Genomic DNA, 23,249 nt, shown 5'->3' with positions numbered 1-23,249 from the left:
AGTGAAATTATATTTTTCAATTTAGTAAGAATGCTTTCTTTTTGTATATGAAACTATGGTGATAGTAGATAGCAATTTTTATGGCTTTTTGGTGAATGAATTAATGAGTTATTTTGTTGTAAGGCTAATATTTATATTCTTGTTTTTTCCCAGTTACTGTTATAAACACTGTACTTTCTCTTAGTTTTTACATAACCCTGTGAAGGAAGTACTGTTATCAGCTCCATTTTACAAATGAAGAAACTAAAGCTCAGTGGAGTGTCACATATAAGTATATCCATCTAGAAGGTGCCAGAAGTGGCATTAAAGCCCAGACAGTCAACTGTGTCTATTTCTACTTTACTTGGGGACAGAAGCAGACTTAACAGGTCCATGGAATCATTAATTCTGGGAGTAATCATATAGCATGGCATTTAACAATATTGTACTGATTTTTTTTAATTGTTTCATACTGCCATCCTATTAAATGTTAACATCTGAGGATATAGATTTTGTGTTATGGTTTTGTGGACGTTCTTCTGTTTCAAAATAAATTTAATGTAAATACACTGCTGATTTGCATAGTAGCAAATTATGAAAATAATATAATGGAAGCATACAGGCACCTCTAAAACTGAGAATGTATCATGTATGTGTGTGGTTATGTGTGTTTCCATGTGTGTCAGCATAATCATTTAAATGATCAGTTATGTTTTTATTCTGCTCTTTTCTCCTGAATAGCTATTTGCTTATTTGTGTCTTAAGTGGAGGATTTTAGACATACAAGATACTGGATAAATAAAATAGATGAACTTATCAGAAGTAGCTTCTTGCAGAAAAATCTGTGGTTTAATTAGTGATGAGTAAGGTAAAATAATATTAAATTTTGAGGCAACTGCTTTGCCACTATTTAAAATTATCATCTTGACATATAAAATGTATTATTTAAAATATTAAATACTTTCCTGCACACATTCTTGACAATGTTAAGACATATTCCCAGAGAAGATCTTTAGGTAGTTCAGTCCTGGCATGGCTTTTGTCTAAGGGCCAGATAGCTTATCCTTCTACTATTTTGATCAGCTCTCCACCAATGTCACTGAGAAAGCATTGTCTCATGAAATAATGTGAAAGTCCATGGAAAGGTTTGGGACATGAATCTATCTGTTGAAGAGGTAACCCCCCCCAAAAAAAACCCCACAAATAAACCCACACAAAATACCCAAGAACTATCAAAAGTTCAATGCTCATTTTTAAATATTAAGCACTGAAAAGGAAATGTTATATATATGTTTATTATTAAATGTCACATATGTATTTATACATGTAAATATATAATATTTATACTATGTGTATATATATCTCCGAGAATAGGGATCCCTGGGTGGCGCAGCGGTTTGGCGCCTGCCTTTGGCCCAGGGCGCGATCCTGGAGACCTGGGATCGAATCCCACATCAGGCTCCTGGTGCATGGAGCCTGCTTCTCCCTCTGCCTATGTCTCTGCCTCTCTCTCTCTCTCTCTCCGTGACTATCATAAATAAATAAAAAATTAAAAAAAAAAATCTTTAAAAAAAAAATATATCTCCGAGAATAAATTAAGAAAAAATTAAAAACTAGTAATAAGTCTCCTTTATGTTGTTTTTATCACATGAAAATAATATTTCTCATAAAATGGGGATTGTAGAAACAGGATTTTACAGATTATATGACAATAGAAAAAAAACCCAACAAACCAACCCCATATCCAGGGGGTAATCAAATATTTTTCAGAGATTTTTATGAACAGCATCGTGTTTAATATTCTGAACAAAATTTAAATTCCTCCTATCATTTGGTCACTTTTTTTACTTTAGTTTGATATGTAATATGCTTCTCTGTAATTTCTGTTCATAGTTGATATTGTGGTCCATATATTCGCTAGTTTTAGATATAGCAGAATTCATTCTGTTCCTTAAGATATTTGTTTGTTTGTTTTAAAGATTTTATGTATTTATTCATGAGAGACAGAGAGAAAAAGAGAGAGGCAGAGACACAGGCAGAGGGAGAAGCAGGCTCCATGCAGGGAGCCCGATGTGGGACTCGATTCCGAGATGCCAGGATCATGCCCTGGGCCAAAGACAGGCGCTAAACCGCTGAACCACCCGGGTGACCCAAGATATTTAAGGTTTGGACACCAAAGCTTTTGAACTTAAACTTAATAAGGGTCATATGTAGCCAAAAATAAACTTGACCTCTTTTGCTCTTTCTTTAAGCCTTTCTTAATTTTTTTTTAAGATTTTATTTATTTATTCATGAGAGACAGACAGAGAGAGAGAGAGAGAGAGAGAGAAAATGAGAGGTAGAGACACAGGCAGAGGGAGAAGCAGGCTCCATGCAGGGAGCCCAACATGGGACTCGATCCCAGGTCTCCAGGATCAGGCCCTGGGCTGAGGCAGCACTAAACCGCTGAGCCACCTGGGATGCCCTTAATTTCTTTTCTAATGCTGTCTTCTGAATTGTCTTCTTTCTTGTTTATAATGAACAAAGCCCTGTGAAAGAGTATAATTAGGGTTAATGGGTAGGACAATTGTAGATAAAAATTAATAAAATTATTAACCAAACTTTCTTTTTCTGTTATGGCTCTATTTGTAGTGTTTTGTTTTAATAAAAATTGATGTCAAGATCACTGTTTTATTTACAGTGTCTTTCTTTTCAGTTTCAAATTCTTTGTTATATTCACGACAGTATTGTTGTGTTCTTTAGATTTTATGATTAATGTCAGACATTTTGATATTAAAAAATTGATTTGGAATGCATGAATTTGATTCCATTTCAGAAATGCAGTTGACAGTCACAATCTCTGCATGTGCTATTTGATTTGAGATGCCATCTGGTGGTATGCATTCGATACATCTAGTTGTGCTTTTCACTGCCATCAAAATCTTTATCCTTCCTTGTTTATGAAGGCGAATATTTGTTGAAATGACTTGCAAAGACATTTGTTTCCATTTCAAACTAAGGGTTTTGTACCTTACTTTCTGTTTTCTCAAACTATTATGCCTGTTTGCTTTGATCTTTATTAGCATAATCCGATTCTTTCTTAAAAAAACATTGACTTCAAAAATCAGGCTCCAGTTTCAGGAACTCAGTTTAGTTCACAGAAGTGTGTAGATATTCAGCATCTCCTTTAAGATCATGATTACGTATATCTTTTTCATTTTATTTTTAAATGCTAAGTCTGATTGGGTATTTGGATTTCATATGATGAATAGTAGATTATCAGATAATCATAAACATGAAACAAACTATTCATTTAAAATTCTCCTCCTCATGTTTTAAACATTAAAGGCCAATTCCTTCAAAGGTGGACCTTAGGTTAATTTTAACTACTGCTTTCTTTGCCTTCTTCAAGAGATAAGCTGTTAATACTTATTAAATATGTATCAAAGCTAGGTGACAATTTGGAAAGTTAATTGTCTGCATTATTGGTATAAAATATCCATTCCACTTGAAAACCTGAAAAATATGAGTTTTTAGTTGGTTTGGTTGGTTGGTTCTTTTGTTTTTTGGGCTTTTTCAAATTATTTGTGGCTGGTTAGCTTAGCTTATTGGAGGGCATAGCAGCAGTGAGGTGATTTATAGATTCTTTTCTCTCTGTGGGCTTCAGTATTCTCGGATTATATTCAAACTTCTGGTTCAGCCAGTTTATCTGGTGAAAAAGAGAGAGAAAATAAAAAGAATGGAATGAAAAGAGGTGAGAAAAGGAAGTGTGATTTAACCTCTGCTGTGCCAGTCACCTGAGGTACATCTAATGACAGTGACATTGCCTAATGACCTTGAGGCAATAACTTTACTTTGACCCTGTGTGGTATCAGGGTTAAAAATCATGGATCCCTAGATTCATATTTTGGATCTACAATTTTCTAGGTATGTACCATTGGGCAGCTTGTTTCACACCTCTAAACCTCAGCTTCCTGATCTTTGAAGGCGTGAGGTGTTAATCTCATGCCTGTCACTCCTATAAAGTGAAATGCTGCAACCACAGCACTCAGACAGAGTTCCCAATTAATAGTAGCTGTGTTGTTGTTATTGCTTTAACCGTTTTTGTCATGGCTGTTATTATTGTTATGTAGCTAATATTCCAGTCATCAATTCTCTTCCATTGTTTGGTGATTAGAAGTACAGAGAGCTTTTAACTGTGCACCTAAATATTATAGCAGACATCACACTTCTCCTTTTATGGATAAGTAAATACTGAGAGGGCTGTGGAATGAATGAGGGAGCAAACAGGTCCTCATGTTGATGGCTTTCCACCACTCATCCTTTCTAAATTGCAAATGAGGCTTAATTTTAATTAAAGAAAAATCAATTTTGTATTCATGGACATTTTTCATGCAGTGAGTACCCCAGTTAGAAAGAGGGAATGATGGACCTGGCTGGCTCGGTCGGAAGAGCATGTGACTCTTGGTCTCAGGGTTATGATTTTGAGCCCCACATTGGCTGTAGAGATTACTAAAAAAAAAAATAAATAAACCTTATTAAAAAAAAGAGAGAATGAAATTAAAAAAAAAACTGTGAAATGTAAGCTATTAAGATGTCTTTTAAAATTGGAAGTAATTCAAATGTGGGAGGGTGGGTCTTGCTCAGGCATCCCGTGTCGAGCGATAATTCTCCATATTTGACAGCTGAATATCATTCTGATGCAAACCCATTTTCATTTCAAATTTGAGTGGTTGACTTTTTAAATAATAGTTCATAGAACTACCAACAAATTATCTAGATTTTACATTTCCTAAGTAATGTGCAACTGTAGCTTGCTCTCTGACATTTATGTCAGTAAAATATGACTGGGATTGACAGTGATATTCTTGTTTTCTTCCATTGGCCACCCTAGAGCCAAAAATCACTTGATATATGGTATTTGTCTTATGTATAAGACAATGTATGCTACACATAAGACAAATACCATACATTGGCATATTAAGATGGTTCAAATGTTTTTAAGGTTTTCATTTATTGGACATTTGCCCTGGTACAAACGCTGTGCTAGATACATACATACAGTGATGTCCAATTACCAGGCATCAGGTTGCAAATCCTAAGATGGTTTAGAAAGTCTTGAGTGTTCCATTGTCTATAAATGTCTTTAGTACCCTCTAATACCTGTTTCCTTCATGATCTCTTTATTTTCTGTGACCTGTCTACAATGGCATTCTTTCTGTTCAGCACCTTTCAAGTCCTTGAACATGGCCACCTTCCTTTTCAATAAGAGAGTTGGCACATGCTGTTCCTTCTTTCTAGACTATCTCTCACCCCCATACATGCATCCAATAATCGTGAATAGTCAGATTTCAGCTTAAATGTCCCTTCATTATTCTTCAGGGAAGCCTTACCCTGACTAGCCTGTATAGTACCATGTGCTTTTGCTTAAAATATTCAATAATAATATTATTTGTGTGATCATTGGACAGAGCTTTTTCTTTCTCACTAGACAGTTAATTTCACACAGGCTGACCCCTTGTCTGCTATTGGCCACCATTTTATTCTTATCACATAGCAGAGTGACAACCTCATGGTAGACATTCATTAATATGTGCTAAATGAAACGATGCATGCGTTACCTCAGTTTATAAAGTTTATCATATTTCTTGTGACCACACATACCATGTGTCAAAGAGAACCAGAGACAGACATCAATTAAAGTGGAAAAACAAAAAACAACAACAGATTTTATTCCTAAACTATTGCAAAGGGGAAAAGAGACCAGTAGAGAGCTGAACTCAGTTCAGAATACAAGGACAAGTGGGAATTCATAGCCAAACTGTGGGGCAGGGAGGTCTGTGGATGGAAAATGACTAAGAAGAGATATTAAGGGTAGGGAGATTCTTGGTACCACTGGACAGGCAAGCTCAAGATGGTCCAAAGGATGAGCCTGGAGGAAAATAAGTCTCAGAGGAGCCCTTCTGAAGTTCGGCCCAAGAGAGACTCTTTGTCAGTCCCTTCTCTTATTCCAGAAGACTCATTCTTTTTCTCTCTCAACAACATAAGTCCGTTTTGCATTCGGTCACCTTTTGTTCATTAAGGACCAACTAAATCATCTGTTGAGACTTGGTGACAGTTGCTTTACTTTGTAACCTGGAGACATTTAGTAAGAAAGATACCTCTGAAAGTAAACAAAAAGGCAGAGATTAGAGGCTAAATCAACTCTAGGCCCAGCTTCACAGGCCTTCATGGATTCACAAGAAGTCCTAGAACCTGCCATATTTCCTCAGTGGTGTCAGCACTATGGCAGGAATGCAAGAAATTTCTTCATTTGCCTCTGGAACCTTCCTGGTTATGACAAAGACATAAGTTAGCTTAGTGGGACAAAGTGCAGGCAGTCAGTTCCCTCCATATCCAGAATGATGCAGTCATAGAGGACCGTGTATGGAGTTTCTCATAATTAGTAAGTCATAGATTCAAGGCCAGTAGTGATGTTGTCCAGGAACAAGGTGAACTGCTTCACCAATGAATAAGATGACTCTGATATTGAATCAAATTTCTTTAACCAGGCAAATGGATTCTTTCAGATGGTATCCAAAAGGTGACAAACGTTTTACAAAAAAGTGCTGAGGTCATTGGATGGAATTTAGGCCCAATTCTGTTGCTGTATTTTCTGAATCACCTCCCCAAGAACTGAGTTCACCTACAAGGAACCTGTGATGTCCTGGGCACCTCTTTGGTTTCCACAGTGAGTGAAGGGTGAGCTGGAAGGCGTGGGTCATCATTTTAGAGATAGTTCAAGAAAAGAAGAAAATCATGGAGGATTAACTATGATGAAGAGATTGGGAAAACTGGTAGGTTAGCAAGATCCAGTCCAGTTGGCTAGTGGCAGCCAATAGTGTTGGTTTCCACAGACAGAGTAAGATAGGAACTAGTCAGGAGTCATAGAAATAATTATTAGCTGGGGGCAACTAGAAAATGCAAATTTTGAGGGTGGGGAAATGATTTGTCAGAGATGGTTCTCTATAGTTAGTTGGGTTGAGTCTGAATAATCAGGCCAGGAAGGCTAATGGGGACCTTTCCATTGAGATGAGGGATATTGGAGGGACCGGTAGCAGCTCGGGAGCCTTGTGATGCATTTAATGATGGCTAGGTAACTGTAATGACAAATGTCCATTTCAAGAAAGGGACTGGTTGTAAAATCATGATGGAAACAGACATGACCCTTGCAAAGGGCGACTGGAATAGTTTTGGGAATTGACTCATGATGGATAATTGTCCATTTTAGAATGATGGAACGAAAGGGAAGAAGCGTTATAGCAGAGCAAGCATTATGATTGATCAAAGGCATCTGGGAAGAGTCAGATGTGCCCACCGGAAGGGGAGCAGCATACCAACAGTCTGTCCAGTAGAGGTCAATAGGACACCGTGTGACTGTAGGTATCTGGTAGGATACACTATTTTAAGGGTCAGTAATCATCACGAATTTAAATAAAGTTTTGAAATATAAACATTAGGTTTCTTTTTGAGGAGATTTTGATTTTCTCTTGAAGTAGGGCCTATTGGTAAAGCCATACTACTGGCAAAAATTAAAATATGAACATTTGTGTAGAAAGTAGAACTAAAATACAGCATGGATGTGTTCACCCTTGTGTTCCAGGGTTTTTTTGTTTTGTTTTGTTTTTTTTCAAGTAACATCTACATTCTGTATGTAATGAGAATGCTGTCAGGATGAGGCTCTGCTACCTGGTAAAAGATCATCTTTAAAATCAACCAGACATAATAAATTTTAATCCTCCTGACAAGTTACCTAACATATATATCCCTCTGCTTTTACTCATCTTGCAGATGATTGAAACAATTTCTGCCTTACACTGCTGTGAAACTTGAGGCAATGTATGAAAAGTTCCTCACATGATACCTGAGATGTGGTAGGATCTCGGTGAATGAAAATTATCATTTATTACCGTTAACATTGATGCTTATATACTCATACCCCCAGACCTACTGTATGTACATGGGTGGATTATTATGCTTATCTTTAGTAAAAAAAGAAAAACTATTTTTCTGTATGTAGCATCCTACACTGGACAATGATAGTCACTGTTGTAGGGACTGTGTTATTTTGTCTGCAAAATTCAACAATCATTTTTGCTAAGAAATATCAAACATTTGCTGATTTATTCAGTGCTTATTTCATATATGCCCTTTTGGTACAAATTGGAATTCATTAAAATAATTCATGATTGAAAATTCAAAAATTCCACTCAGAGAATCTACATAAACTCTTTCCTTGTTTTGTTTGCTGTGTTTTCTTATCCCTTTGAATTCCACCTTTCATCTGACTCACATATGAGTTACCTGACATTTGTTTGTTTTGGTTCCAAGTAGGATAGTTGTTTTGTTGAGGATCTTCTTGCCATTATTATACTAAAAAAATACCTTTTTTTTTTTTTCTCAGCATAACAGGAAAAGGAAGATAAAAATAATGATACTGGTGAACACTATTGTCTAAAAGCAGTGAGAAAGAGTACAGGGCCCTGAGTCAGGAATCCAGGGAGGTGGTGCCAGTTCTGACAATTTCTTCCTGCAATTCATGAGAAGATTATTTGCAGTGATCTCAAAGCCCTTTTTCGTGTTGATTCTATGAGTATATTTCTTACTCAAAGTACATATTACATGACTTCAAAGTGAGTATCTTGATTAGATACTTCATTAACCTTATCAGGGCTTCCTCCTGCCACCCTTTCAAAACATCTCTGTGTCAAAGCAACAGATAACCTCCACTTGTGTTATTGTGTGATTTCGCTTCCCACCATATGAGGGTTTCCTGAACATTTCAGAACCAATGGTTTTATTATTGTGAGTTCTTCAATATCCAGAATGACTTCTGTCATTAATAAAATCATCTGTGTTATTATAGCTGACGCTTCCCTGCCCTTCTCCATATGGCGTTTCTTTTTTCTTTAAAATGTAGAAGGCCTATTTCACCAAAGTACATTTTATTCTTTAAGCATATGATCTTTTTATGCTTTTCTAATATAAATAACAAGTAGATCAGTTGCTTTTTAATTGAATGACTTTAGGGTAGCTATATTTTAAAAAAACATCGTGAAAAGGGAAGGGATTTGTGAATTTTAAGTAATATATTCTGATAAATCACCATGACATAATGAGAAATATATATATGGATCCCACCCCCAGTTTCTGACACAGAGCTCCTAAAACCCGTATAACTTCCTGAGGCAGGAAGTAGTTATGGTAGTTATAGGAGTGTCCTCACTCAACACTACTAAGTACCTTGGAGATTCCTGGGTGATAGAAGCATCTTTTGCTCTAATGAGGTCACTCTGACCTGGAGGGCTTCGGGGTGGGGGTGCGTCACCAGAAAGACCAAGCCATGATTAGAAGCTTGGTACTTTCAGCTCAATCTCCATCTTCCAGGGAAAGAAAAGGGACAGGAGATTGAGTTAATAATCTTATCATGCCTGTAATGAGCCTCCATAAAAATGTCTGAATTATGGGGTTTGGAGAGTTTTTGGGTTTGTGAGTACAACCACATGTCAAGAAGGCAGTGCATCCCAACTCTACAAGAACAGAAGCTCCTGCACTTGGGATCCTTACCTTGTCATGTGCCTCTTCATCTGGCTATTCATCTGTATCCTTTATAATATTCATTATGATAAACCAGTAAATATAAGTAAATATTCCTCTGACAGTGTGCCCAGCAAATTATTGAGTGGGGTGGGAGGGAGGGAGTTGAGGGAACTCCCAACTTTGTAACCAAGTCTGGCAAAAATGTGGTATCCTGGGGTTAGAAATTGGTTGGTGTTTATGGGCAGCCCGGGTGGCTCAGTGGTTTAGCGCCACCTTCAGTCCAGGGTGTGAGCCTGGAGGCCCGGGATGGAGTCCCACTTTGGGCCTCCTGCGTGGAACCTGTTTCTCCCTCTGCCTGTGTCTCTGCCTCTCTCTCTCTGTGTCTCTCATGAATAAATAAAAAAAATCTTAAAAAAGAAAGAAAGAAAGAAAAGAAAAGAAAAGAAAAGAAAAGAAAAGAAAAGAAAAGAAAAGAAAAGAAAAGAAAAGAAATTGGTTGGTGTGGGAGAAAAGCCTAAGAAATTGGTTGGTGTGGGAGAAAAGCCTAAGACATACGGTGCCAGAAGTTATGTAAATAAACAGTGCTCCTTTAATCATAAGCTATTGATGATTTTATTGGATGTTGACCTCTTTTACTGAGTTTTTTTGTTTTTTGGGGTTTTTTTTTTTGAGGGGTAGAGGGATTTTTATAGTGGTTGCATATTAGTAATAGTAATAACATAATAACTTAATGAACACTTCCTTTATTCCTCTAAGGGTTAAATATTTGCTCATATATCTGATTGTTGGCCATATCAATCTCTATTATTAAATTCTTACGTTTGAGAAATATTTGAATTTTCTTCCTGTGATTATTGTCCTGCAGTGAACAGTCATCTTAATTTTGTTTTTGGAAGAGATTTAGAGATAACTTCAACCACCAGTCTCACAGATGAGGAAACTGAAGGGCACTTGGTCTGGCAAGGCCACTCACTGCTACTTAGTGCCTGGTCAGGCCCAGAACCTTGGTCCCCTCCTCAATGGCCCACCACTCACCTTTGTTCTGTCACCTGTTTGCTTCTGAACTATGGAGAACGTTGATGATTTTACTTCTGCAGCATGTTCAGTGCTACTTTCATATACATTTAGCAGATTTTAAGAGTTATTCTTTAGTGATAGACTTGAGTTTTTCTGCTCTTACCTGGCCTATAGATCACATTATTAACTCACTTTTCCCTACTGATCTTTATTTTATTTATTTTTTAAAGATTTTATTTATTTATTCATGAGACACAGAGAGAGAGAGAGGCAGAGACATAGACAGAGGGAGAAGCAGGCTCCCTGTGGGGAGCCGGATGTAGGACTCGATCCTAGGACCCCAGGATCACTACCTGAGCTGAAGGCAGACACTCAATGGCTGAGCCACCCAGGTGCCCCTCCTACTAACCTTTAAATAGAGTAAGCCCTTCATGTCCTTCTCATTTTGTCCTTGACCTGGAATTTTCTTCTGATTCTTACATCATAGTTGGCAGCCGGGCACAGGTAATGACCTGCGGGGCGTGATGTTTGTCCATTCCATGACTATCCCTATTTAACTGCTGGAAATGTTTCCCTCATCTTCCCCCATAATTACCTTTAAATGTCTTCAGACTTGAGAAAGTTGGGTTTTGTGGAGACCACATAATGCTAATGGAAGTCTACCACAGATCTCATTCTCCATTTCCTGTGGAAAACAGAACAAAATAGAATGTTTTAGTTTCCCAAACTTACTCCACGGTGTGGTAAAATCAGCTTTATTCATTTTATTTGTGCCTAAAGAGCCAACAACATTCTGCCCCTCTCCTGCTGAGGTTTCTTTCTGGCTAACTCTCTCAATTTGCAAATAGAGAGTGGAAGATGCTTCATACACCCAATGACTGTTACTTCCTGGTTTCTTCCTTCTTGTCTAGCATTTGGGACAGATTCAGGCACTTGCATTTTTTAATATAGTGTATGGCTGCAGAATTATAAGGTACTCAGTGTGTGTGTGTGTGTGTGTGTGTGTGCGCGCGCGCGTGCGCCTTAGGCAGCTTTAACTTCCTGTGGGCTCCTCAGATACTCCTTTCTTAGCAAATACTCAAATAGAAGCACAGCAAAGGGGGGCATCTGGGTGGCTCAGTTAATTGACTGTCTGCCTTCCACTTGGGTCATGATCTCGGAGTCCCACGATCGAGTCTCATATCCGGCTCCCTGTTCAGGGGGAGTCTGCTTCTCCCTTTCCTGCCCCATCTTGTACTTTCTCTCTCAAATAAATAAATAAAATATTAAAAAAAAAAAAGAACTGTAAAAAAGTGGTAACTCTGGAGGAACATCACAGATAAAAACAATGCAAGCAGTATAGTGGGAAGTGTAGTGCACTGCTCCCTAATCAGCTGGGATAACCTTGGAGCCACTTGACTCACCCACTGTGTATCAGTTTTCTCTTGAGAAAATGAGCCAGACAGCAAGGTGCAAGAATTACCTGGACGTCACTTCTTTTATTCACTGAAAATTGGTTGTTACCGTTTCCCAGGAGTCTACCACAGACTGGCTCCTACATCCCCATTTCAGCTATCACCTTGAAGGCTCCCATTATTACTCTGAAGGAAGGCTTTTGTCCTCTGTAGGCCCCTGCTGATTTATACAGCTTCAAAAACGAGTAGTCTCAGGCCAGCTTCTTCTAGAATTCTTTATTCCTGTCTTCAGGCTGTGTTTTAATCTTCTCTTCCAGGGCATTCCCATATTTTTTTCTTCCACCATTATGGATTTCTTAGATCTTTTTCATGTCATCCAGTGTTTTTCAGGGCTTTGACTCTTACCCTAGCCCTCCACTCCGATTTCACAAATAACACCCTTTTGCAAGCCACAGGGTGCCTGATCAAATGCCAGCTCTGTCACCTCCCAATCCTTAGGTCTCTCAGCACTGTGCCCCTTCAGGCTACTTACACTCTCTGTGCTTCAGTGTTGAGATCAAAGAATTGTTGTGGTGATTAAGAGAATTAATACCCTCAAAGCTCCTAAAGCATTGTCTGGCACTGTGATGCTATGTGATTGCCGGCTATTGTAATGTGACTGCAGGAGATGTTCCCTCCTCCCACCTCACTATTCTTCTTGGCCAGCTGAGGATCTCATCTTACCCATACTTAGAATGCATGTCTGTTTATATTATTCTAGATAAAGAAGGAGACCTTAGCTGGTGCCCACTGGCTTCTCTTACATACTTCAAATTATGTTTGATCTCAGATTTAGATTTGAGCACACATTCTTTCTGTTCCTCTAGTCCTAAAAGTCATTCTTATAATTAATACCTGTGGTTTTCACATGTTGTTGAAAGGAAATGCTGTACTTAATTCAAGAAAATGCTTTAGAAAAGATTTAAACCAGAGTACAACAATGCATAAATACCAAAGGATATTTAAGTTTATTTTTAGAAAATAGAAGACACCTAAACACTTGACTCTTCTGTGACTCAGTCCCCAACCCTAACTAATTTTGTGGTATCTTAATGGAAAAAGTTAATCCATCAGCTAGTTTGGTTACTTCACTTTCTTGAAAAGAAATATTTCTGGTTCATGTTTTAAGAGTTAATATTAAACAAGTCATGCTGAAAGAAGCCAGCCTTGTTAATGAAAACATAATAAGTATTTACTAGAGCTATAAAATATCAAATGAGCTTAAAAACTTAGAGATCCTTTGGATCACCTGGGTTGCTCAGTGGTTGAGTGTCTGCCTTTGGCTAAGGTTGTGATCCCCAGGTCCTGGGATCGAGTCCCACCTCAGGCTACCTACAAGGAGCCTGCTTCTCCCTCTGCCTGTGTCTCTGCCTCTCTCTGTGTGTCTCTCATGAATATAACAACAACAACAAGCTTAGAGATCACTCAATTCAGTGATTTCCAAACTGTTTATTAACAACCCAAGTCTTTTAATAATGAACTATGATCCAAAACTTCAAATATACAACAGAGAGGCCCTGGTTAACAAAAAGATAATTGCCTACCTTCTCTGTGACCAAAGACCATACAGAAACAGAGTTGAGAAATATCAGCTCAGGTAAACTTCTCCCTCAACCTTGGAAAAAAAAAAACTGAGGCTCAGAAAGGTTTGTTCCATTACAGGGACATTCAGCCAGTTCGCAGATGAACTGGAGGTAGAAGTCAGCGGCCTTAACTCCTACATAAGCATAATTTCCCTATTTCATTTCACTTCTACCCTAAGAAATTATTGTTACAGTTATTTATAATATTCTAGAGTATTATGTTTGGAATATGTTTTACAGCTGGGACTTTGGGGTGGGACTGGTCTAGGTTCAAATTCTGGATCTGCCCATTTTGTTAGTTAAATGGCTTAAAGCCTCTGCACCTTGTGTTACAATAAGATTTTCTTTCTCTGAAGTAAGAATGATACTAATGATACTAATGGATATCTCCCTGGGTTTTTATAATGCTATCACATCAATAAATGCTATCTTATTACTAGCATTGACATGGTTGTTGTAATTATTATTATATTCAGTTAGCTTATTAATCAGAAATGACTTTGAAAAATAAAAATAAAGCTTAATTAAATTAAGTTAAATTAGGTTGAATGAAAGTCCTCTTCAAATTGTTTAAAACTTATACTCAGAAAGGGTTGTCATCTTCATATGTATATCTATAATTGTATTTGTATCTATATTTGTATCTCTATCTGTAGCTATATCTTTATAAGTTCTGACATCACTGCCTTTCCTGGTGCATAAGAATAAGTGTGTGGTGTAAATATAACAATGTTGTTTTTCAGCTGTTGATAAAAATGTAGACTGTTGAAGCTGTATATAACTGTGGAAATCACTTAGTGTTTCATTTTACTGTTGCAAAAAATAAGCCCGCTAAAATTTGGATTTTTTCCCTTAGCACATCGGGTTTGCAAAATCTTGTACTGCCAAGCACTGCCTTCTCCCTCCTACCACAGGCTAAATAAACACTCTGCCCACCACACATCCATGTATTACTCATAGCAATGTAACTGGGCCTATAGGACGTTTTTCACATAACACCTACCATCACCCCACCACCCCCTGCAAAAAAGTAACACCCAATGAAGAAAAGCACAGTTTCTTCAATCTCGAAAAGCCAGTGTCAGGGCCCAGGAGCCATCCTCAACGTCTCAGCCATGTTGCACTGGCCGGATGGCTCTGCTCCTATACTAAGGAGGCAGGCATGTTGGTAGAGAGGAGTCTGGCGGGAAAGTGGATGTATGGAGCTCATGTGTGTATGGAATTTCACAGATCTTGGGATGCTGATTTTAAATGTCCAGGTAACGATGCCTTAGCACGAAGAAATCTAATGTGTAACTATGCAGTGGGTTGATTTTATTCATCTGAATTGGTGATAATGAAGCAGTGGTGCAATTTCGGAAACCTTTTTTATAGGATCATTGTGAAATGTATTAAAGTGATGCCATGGTTTTTACAAAGAAGGAAACTTAGATACATACGTTTAATATGCCTTAAGGGAATGAGAAAGTAAATGAATTCTTGGTGTAAGTTAGAGTCTGTCCTGGTTTAGAGATTGAGTCCATTCCCCTTTGCATTAGTGAACTAGTTGATTTCACGGAAGTAGGTCTAAACTTCCTAAGATTCACTGTGGAAGGGGTCACATGGCTCAGAAAGAAGTTGAAATGTGGAAGGGAGATGGCCCCTTTAAAGATTTTAAAGGGAAAGGGAAGTGGGAATAACATTTTAGGGACATTTAGTCACAAGGAAACTGTGATGAACAGAGCGTTAGTCACAATGCTAGGCACTCTCATACATGTTTCTTTAAGGCTTTCAATGGCACTGCTTTTGGACAATAAATTTAGTGCCAACTCCATGGCAGGCACTGTTCTAAGTGTCTGGGATATACCTGTGAATAAAAGGCAAGATCAGTATATATCTCTCTTTATAAATGAGAGAGCCAAAGCTCAAGGATGTTAAGCAGCTTGCCGAAAGCCGCAGGTAGGAGTGTCAGGAATGGGATTTGAATGCAGGTTTCTGACTCCAAGTTCAAGTTTGGGAAATATAGCATGAATTACCAGGCACACTCTTGTCAAGCGTTTTTGCCTTCAAAACATAATTGCTAAAACCTCTGCCGCCTTCTTCTGGGCCAGTTGTGAGAATTGAGTGGTCTTCTGGATGTGCTGGGTTTTACTCTCTCTCTCTGTCACCCACTGCGCTCTCTAGGGCATTATTAACATTCTGGGTTAAGTCTATGTCCAAATGTGACTCCTCCAGTGGAAAATGCACATCAGCCTTCTATAGACTGTTATTCATTCATGCAGTCACTTGGTCAACAAATATTTATGGAGTGCTGCCATGCATCAGGGACTATGCTAAATATGGGGGGTCCCAGGGTCAATGAGAGACATGTTTATTTTCATGTGATCCTTATATCCTAGCAGAGATGGGTATCACACAAATTATATAATTGTTTATATTTGTGCTAAGTATTACAGAAGAAAAATGGAGACATGCCTGTCTTCCTTGAACCTATACCTAATTCACTTTCTAAGTGAATTAGTAAATAGATGAATGGTTAGAATAAATTCCTCTAGAGTGGCAACTGAGCACAGGCACTTGAGCGTCATCATGCCAGGATTCAGAACCCAATCCTGCTGCCTACAGAGCTTTGGGACCTTACCCAAGTTACTCAGCCTCCCTGTGTTCCAATTTCCTGTAGAATAGAAATAATAATGGTTGTTGTAAGAGTTGAATGAAGGTATACCAGGAAATAATTTAGAAGTATGCAAGACAAACAGTAAGTGCAAAGCTTGAGTGATCATTATTATTATTATTACTATTGTCATGTTGTAGAACTTCTCAGGAAATTCTTTTACCCACAGTGTTTGCCTATGCTGTTAACCTTCTAAGAGTTTGTTAAAAGGATTGTTCTATAGTTGGCATCAGAACCAACCGTAAGGCTTTAAAGAATACATGTATTCAGCTCTGTTGTGGAATATTCTTATTCAGTAAGTCTGGATATAGCTCTACACTTCAAAAGCTTCACAGATGACCCTGATTCACACCCCACGATAAAAACTGATCATTTTAAAATGACTCAGAAAGGAGATTACACACATGGTAGAGCAGGAGTGTCAACTCCTGACAGCCACCCAAGGACTTTGCTTTATGTACCTGTCCTTTAGTGAGTATTGAAAAATGTGATCAGTAAATAAAAGAGATAAACAATTAAGAATTCCTGTAGACTCTAGTTAATTCTTTTTTCCAGTGGGCACTTGATTTTTAACATTTTTTCAAAATACCAAAATAATTTATCAATTGCCCAAATAATTTTGACTAGCCTAGAATGTGAACTCTTGGGGAATAGGAATTTTTGTCAGTGTCATTAATGTACCAATGTATTGGTATTTAGTAGATGCTCAATAAATAAGAGTTTAAATGAATTTAAATGGTGCAGAGACAGAGCTGCTAGGTATGAGGTTGATTTGAGTATGGTGGACATTTTTGCCAAATACAAAATTCTCATTTTTCTCACACCTCTCACCTCACCCCCTGTTGCTCTTTCTCAGATTTTAGCTGCTTTCCGATTAGCTAGCTTCTATTTAATTATTTGAATTAGCAAATAAAAAAAATTATTGCTTTCGTTTTTAAATTCTGTCTAATGTTCTGTGTTTGTTACATGGCTGAATGTGGCTTGACAACTCTTGGGAAGAATTATAGCCCTGAGAGTCAAGGAGATTAAAGCTGATCATCTCAGCTACTTTGCACTGGGTTCTGGTTTTTGATCTCCTTGGGTGATTTTCAGTAAGAAGTAGGAGGATTTTTTTTTTTTCTCTGTTTTTCTATGTGGTTTTTTATAATCAAGGGGAAAATAATGTCTCGAGGCTTTAAATAACAGAGATTTTGCGTGATTTGTTTTAAGGTCACTATTCTCTTGTGATTTCAGTTGGTAATCCAGAAATCTTACATTTTTGTCTGTGGCTTTAAAGTATCTTGTGGTATCCTACGTTATGGCCCTTAACTGGGCTGTGATGAGGACGATGCAGGTAAGATGATAGAAAATAAATTCTAGATTTTACAAGGAAAATGATAGAAATGTGGGAAATGAGCCAAACACTTTAGGGCTGCCTTATAATACACACTGCCTCGATTTAAAACATGCTGCATGACTCTCACTGTAAAATGAACATTTTAGTCATTCAGAATCAACAATGACTACCCAAATTTTAAAGGATAGAAATCACCAGCATGGCCTGTAAACATGGCTTGTAAATAAATGGTTTCTGGATCAGCAATTTTTAAAGGTGCTTTTTATGGATTGCTTTAGTGTTGCAAAGTCATCACATATGAGAGTCAGCATTAAAAAAGGTATTTCTTGTTTCTGGTATGTAGCATTTGTATGATCAATCCCTGCTCTCTTTATAAGCAAATGCCGAAAACAGGATATTCACGTTTAGCGAGGTAAAAATTATCAAATCCACATGTAGGCATTTGGTAACTCACTCTTCCTGCATGACACATCTTTGTAAGCCTGTTTTCAGTTTACATTGATCTCAAGGGTTAGTTAGCATATGCATGCCATTACCATGATTGTTTTTCAACTTCAGTATAAAAGTCAGAGGCTGATTGACACTCCCTAGGGCTACCATGTGGTCAGGTATGCAAGTCATGATGAGGCAGCCCAGTGAATAGCACCCTCTGCAGTAGTGTAGGGCCCAATCGCCTGGCCCTTTGTAGTAGCTCTGGGCATGAACGCCATTCATTCTCCTCTTTACTGCTTATTGAGCACCTTCTCTAGGCACTGTGCTGAATCTGTATAGAAAGGATGAATATATAAAAAAAAAAAAAAGAAAGGATGAATATAAATTTCTCCCAAAAGCTCTGTTAGGATTTGGATAAAATATTCAGTTTCCTAAATTGCCTATTCACGATTACCATACTAGACACTCCGTTTCATCTTCCGTGAACCAGCAGGCCTGGTTGTTGACCCTTGTGTCTAGATATAATTGTTTAGGTACTTATCTGTAGCTCCTTATTGTAGTTAGTTATCCTTGTGGAAGAGTCAGTATCTCAGTTTCTTGTTTGCAGTTCTCTTGCAGTCTACGGGGTAGCTTTATCATTGTTTCATTTAATGCTTATTATCAATCACCCAGCAAATAAGTGTAAAAGGGAAGATAGAATTATCAAGAATTAGTTCCCAGAGTTTATCATTGCTTTATCAGGCTAAGGTGGTAGATTTGATGTGGATGTGGATCGTTGTATCTGTAAAAGCAGATGTAGCTATATAGAAGACTTGATGTAAATATCTAACATAGTATTAAAAGATTTTACTTGCTAGACATACAGATAGGATTATGCAGCTCCTAAAAATCAATTTCCAAAGAGTAGTATCTGTGGTCTTTTTTTTTTTTTTTTTTAGTATCTGTGGTCTTATAAATAAGATTCAGTTTTCTAGTTCTGGAGCATATTTTTTGCCATCATCCAAATTTTAGTCCTCTTTCATTGGACTTCTTGGCAAGTTGACACTCTCGCCTCCTTCCAATACTTTCTTCACTTGGTTTTCAGGATTCCACATACTCCTATTTCTCCCTTATGTCCTAGCCACTTTTTCTTTTTCATCTTGGTGCTTCTTCCTCCTCTTAGAACATCCCAGGGTTTAGTTGTCCAACTGCTTCTCTTTATGTGCACTCTCTTTGGACATCACGTTTGTACTCTTGCTTTCAAAACCATCCTCAGTCTGATGCAATCTGCATCTCTGGCCCAGTCCTTTCCTCTAGATCTGGGCCCCCATTTCTCACTACTTGATTCCCTCCATTTGTCTCCGTAAGCGGCATCTCAAGTCTAAACATGTCCAGAACCATCCTCCTGACTGTCCCTCTTACGTCTGCTCTTTCTACTGTCCTTTCTCATGGTATACAGCAACTATACATTTAATGTCTCTATATTTTTCATATCCTGTGCGGATTGTCTCTGAAAATCCTTATGGCTCCGCCTTAAAGTGTGCCCAGAATTTGTACAAATCTTATCCTTTCTGCCTCTGCCCAGGCCTGAGCTTCCTTGCCAAATTGTTGTAGTGGCCTGCATGTAAGTGTTCTCCAGCTTCTCTCTTGCCACATATTCTCAACCCAGCAGTCAGTGTGATCCTGGTAAAACATAGGTAGGATTATATTACTCTTCTGCTCAATCCCTCAAGTGGCTTCCCTTCCTGCTGCAGAAGAAGACAAGTGCTTGCCTTCATCATTAAGGCCTTACAGACTGAGTTCCCCCCCACTTCTGTTCATATATCTCTTTCATTACATCTCCTGTTCCCTCCACCCTCCTTCGTTGACTTCAGCCTCACCTGGCCACCTTTCTGTTCCGCACACATGCTCTGTACTTGCTGGAGAGCTGATCACTCACATATCTGTACAGCCTTCACCTCCCCTGTGTCTTTGTTCAGAAGTAACCTTCACCTCAATGAGGACTTCCCTCACCACATTATAGAAAGCAGTGGTCCTCTCTCCTGACCCTCACTGCTTCTCGGGTACTTGCTGTCACACACTCTTATTTTATTTTCTTCTGTTGCACTTACCATCCAGTGATACACTTTGTAGCTCATTTTTTTAAAAAATATTATTATCTGTCTTTCTTACTAGAATGTAAACTCGCAGAAAGCAGTAATATTTATTTTTTTCATTGCTCTATTTTCAGTGTCTAGAAAAGCATCTAGAATATATTTGGCACTTGGTAAAATACTTGTTCAGTCCACTGAAAATGATTTACATATTTGCTAAGCCCTTTTTAGATGTTTTATACTATAGCTGTCTACCTGAATAAAACTTTGTCCTATAACCATGTGGCTGAGCTGTATCCCAAAAAACATGTCGTTCTATGCGCATCCAGAAACAACTTGATCCTAAGTTACCTTAACCAAGACCCACTACAGAGATAGTACGAATCATTATCCCTACTGTCCAGTAAAGACCATGACTTCTCAGGCTATCATGGCCACTCATAGAGCCTAACAAATTTTTCCTTCTACAAAGACATACTTCAGTATTTGTGCCACTTCCTTCAATTAATGAAACTAAATGGCATATTCAGGTGAAAACATTGGGATTTGACTTGAGGCAAATCATTCCTTGCCTAATTTTCTCCTGAATTCAGGTTAAAATGTTCAATTGCAAGTATAATTAAAAAGGAGAGACAGGAAAAAGTGAGAGACTGGCCATGTGTTATTATTTCAGTTTTTAAAATTGTCTTATTGTTCTCTAATAATCTAGGTCTTATTAAAATCAAAAGTACAGAGCAAATAAGTCATACTGCTTTGGCTTGGACACAGTGTTACAGGCTCTCAGATGTATTAATGTACCCTAAGGAAATATAAAATGTAAATAGCAGTTGGTAAATGTGTTTGTATTATTGTTGCTTAGGAATCCATAGAGGTATGATCTTTTTTATCCATCTTTTTTCTTTTAATCCATCTTTTAATTGATGAGTTAGGTACTTCTAGATGATCGACTTAATAGAAGGGAATATGAAGCCCATATGGAAATCCAAAATAACAGAAGATAGTCTCCACGGAAATAAACTGCCCAGTGGAGACTTATAGTGGCACAGCATGACACATGGTGTGCCACATAGCATGCTACTTGCAGATATGACTTCGGCACTGAGAAACCAAATTCTGGAAATGTTCTTTTCTTTTCTTTTTTAGCTCTTCTTTGGAGGAGGGAGAGTGTCTAGGGGAAAATAGCCTTAGGAAGCAAAAGGAATTGGCACAGAAATAAACATGGAATGTCTGTATCAAGACTGAATTTTGCATAATGGAAATCTTTGTTGGGTGGGAACTGTACTGCTCTAGCCGAACGACTGTCCACTGTTTCGGCACGAAAATGGGTTATGAGACACCATTGGATTGTGTAGTTCAAGAAGGCTGAGGTAACAATTGGTTAAGGTGAAAGGAAAATCTAACTGATGAAACTTGAGTGTTGAAGACAACATGTTGGTGTTTGATTGCCTGTAGGGAGAAGAATTTCTTTGCCTGGGAGAACTTTGTTGAGTTGTCAAGAGTGGTTGTTGCATATGCCTCATCCTAAAACACTTATAAATCAGAACATGCATGCAAATTCAAGTTAATTTTTTTAATCTACTAAATGGACTACATGTTCCAGCTTCTACCTATTTAAGTCTTGAAATTTTACTTCACCAATTTATTAAGTCTGCAGTGTTCTACCATTGCTCATTTTATCATAATACCATCCATCTGCCTTTCTCTTAATAAACTAGGTGAGGTGAGTCCCATTTAACATAAAAGTCATTTTGTTATTATTGTTATATAGAAATTTTTATGTGTCTGTGGTCTGGTTATCACCACCATCAAACTAATGTCAATTTGAGTATATCTCAGTAATGTAGCTTGATGCGTTCCTTTTATTTCAATTTTTAAATAAATTTTATTTTAAATTTATTTTAAATAAAATGCTATCTCATAAAGGACTGCTTGTTTATGGATGGTAATTCTGAGATTAGGTAAATTTTGTTGATGTAACAAGTAAGTTTTGTAATATTTGGACAGTGTTTTGTCCTGTGTCAAAATGAGTTTCAGTGGACATTTCTAGGTAGAGAGAATGATGGCCCAGAAGGGGAATTACAAAAAAGCAATGGTCAGTACCTATGAGCTTTTACCAGGGAACATGAGAAAAATCTCTTTATTATGATAAGTAGCTACTAGCTAAGCCTTTAGCTCTGATCCTCAGTGCAGCCTGCAGAAGTGCTAGGCTGAGCCAAGTGGAGAATTCTTTCCTGATGTCCTAAGGTAGACTTAAAAACAATGCAAGATCTGCTTTACCTATCTCCATTCCTAAATTCATCCAGAATCTTTAAGTTATGGTATACTTACCCAGAGACAAACCAGAACAAGGAAGAGAGGAGAATGGAGAACACAGTGGGTATCCCAACACCCATGCCCTGCTTCCACATTGCAGGCCTCTTACAAGCTCAAGGACTAGCAGGAGAGAAGGAGAGGGAGCATGACAATAAGAAGAGATGCATCTTTTCCAGAAGGTCTGTTTTAAGTCTTGCAGAAGGGGTGGGGATAAGAAAGGATGAGAGAATAATGTTGTGTCTTCTTTAAAACCTTAACCGAACAGTTTCAGGGTTCACACATGCTTCTGTTCTGTGCTTTTGTGAGTCTCTCTGAAAACCCCACAACCTTGACTTGTGGATTGAGAAACATCCTACAGTTTGATAGATCCAATCACTAGTTGTTTTTTTTTTTTTTTTTTTTTTTTTGAGAAAGATTCAGGGCAGGAATCAGAAATATGAGATATTTCATACCAAAAAAGAATTTAAAATAATTAAGTACCTGCAAAATTGTAAGAAGGGGGAGAGTGTCAGTGGTTTTTTTGTTTGTTTGTTTTTGTTGTTCCTTGTACTGCATACTATGAACAAATGTCCAGGAAACTATTGCCACCCCTCACAAATAAGGAAAACCCCAACAAAGCTATAACTTCTCACTGCCCCTAGGCTGGCTCCTGGTAGTAAAATGTGGAATTGGCTGTCATGAACAAGCATTTGCCAAAGCCTACAGTCCATAACATGTCAGGTGCTAGGGTAAGTAAGGATCACTTTGACTGTCCTTCACTTTTGCACATCCCATGAGTACACTTCACTGGCAGAATTTAAGCCTTATCCAGAACCTTCGTGGCAGGAGAATGGGAGAAATGTAGCTGTTAGCCTTCCAGCCCCTGTTATGCAG

The 23,249-nt window shown here is 37.9% G+C and overlaps 1 protein-coding gene and 1 long non-coding RNA gene across 6 annotated transcripts in view; one reads left to right on the top strand and one right to left on the bottom strand.

The window, feature by feature from the left end:
- PPP3CA (protein phosphatase 3 catalytic subunit alpha) overlaps positions 1–23,249 on the top strand; it is a 309,010-nt gene that overhangs the window by 157,604 nt on the left and 128,157 nt on the right. The window contains exon 1 of one of the 5 annotated variants that reach the window (XM_072810317.1): positions 14,581–14,829. The exons of the other annotated variants lie outside the window; for them this stretch is intronic. Coding sequence (XP_072666418.1) covers positions 14,733–14,829 — 97 coding nt within the window. The 5' untranslated portion in view covers positions 14,581–14,732. Of the gene's footprint in view, positions 1–14,580; positions 14,830–23,249 lie in introns of those variants that run through there. 5 annotated transcript variants of the gene reach the window in all.
- Positions 1,685–11,123, bottom strand: LOC140623732 (uncharacterized). The gene is made up of 2 exons (XR_012023286.1): positions 10,964–11,123; positions 1,685–3,667 (listed from the first exon to the last, which is right to left on the bottom strand). It is a non-coding gene; the product is annotated as an uncharacterized lncRNA (long non-coding RNA).

The sequence above is a fragment of the Canis lupus genome, chromosome 33, assembly GCF_048164855.1.
Source record: "Canis lupus baileyi chromosome 33, mCanLup2.hap1, whole genome shotgun sequence".
Taxonomy (NCBI): Eukaryota; Metazoa; Chordata; class Mammalia; order Carnivora; family Canidae; genus Canis; species Canis lupus.
This window is presented reverse-complemented; position numbering and strand designations above follow the sequence as displayed.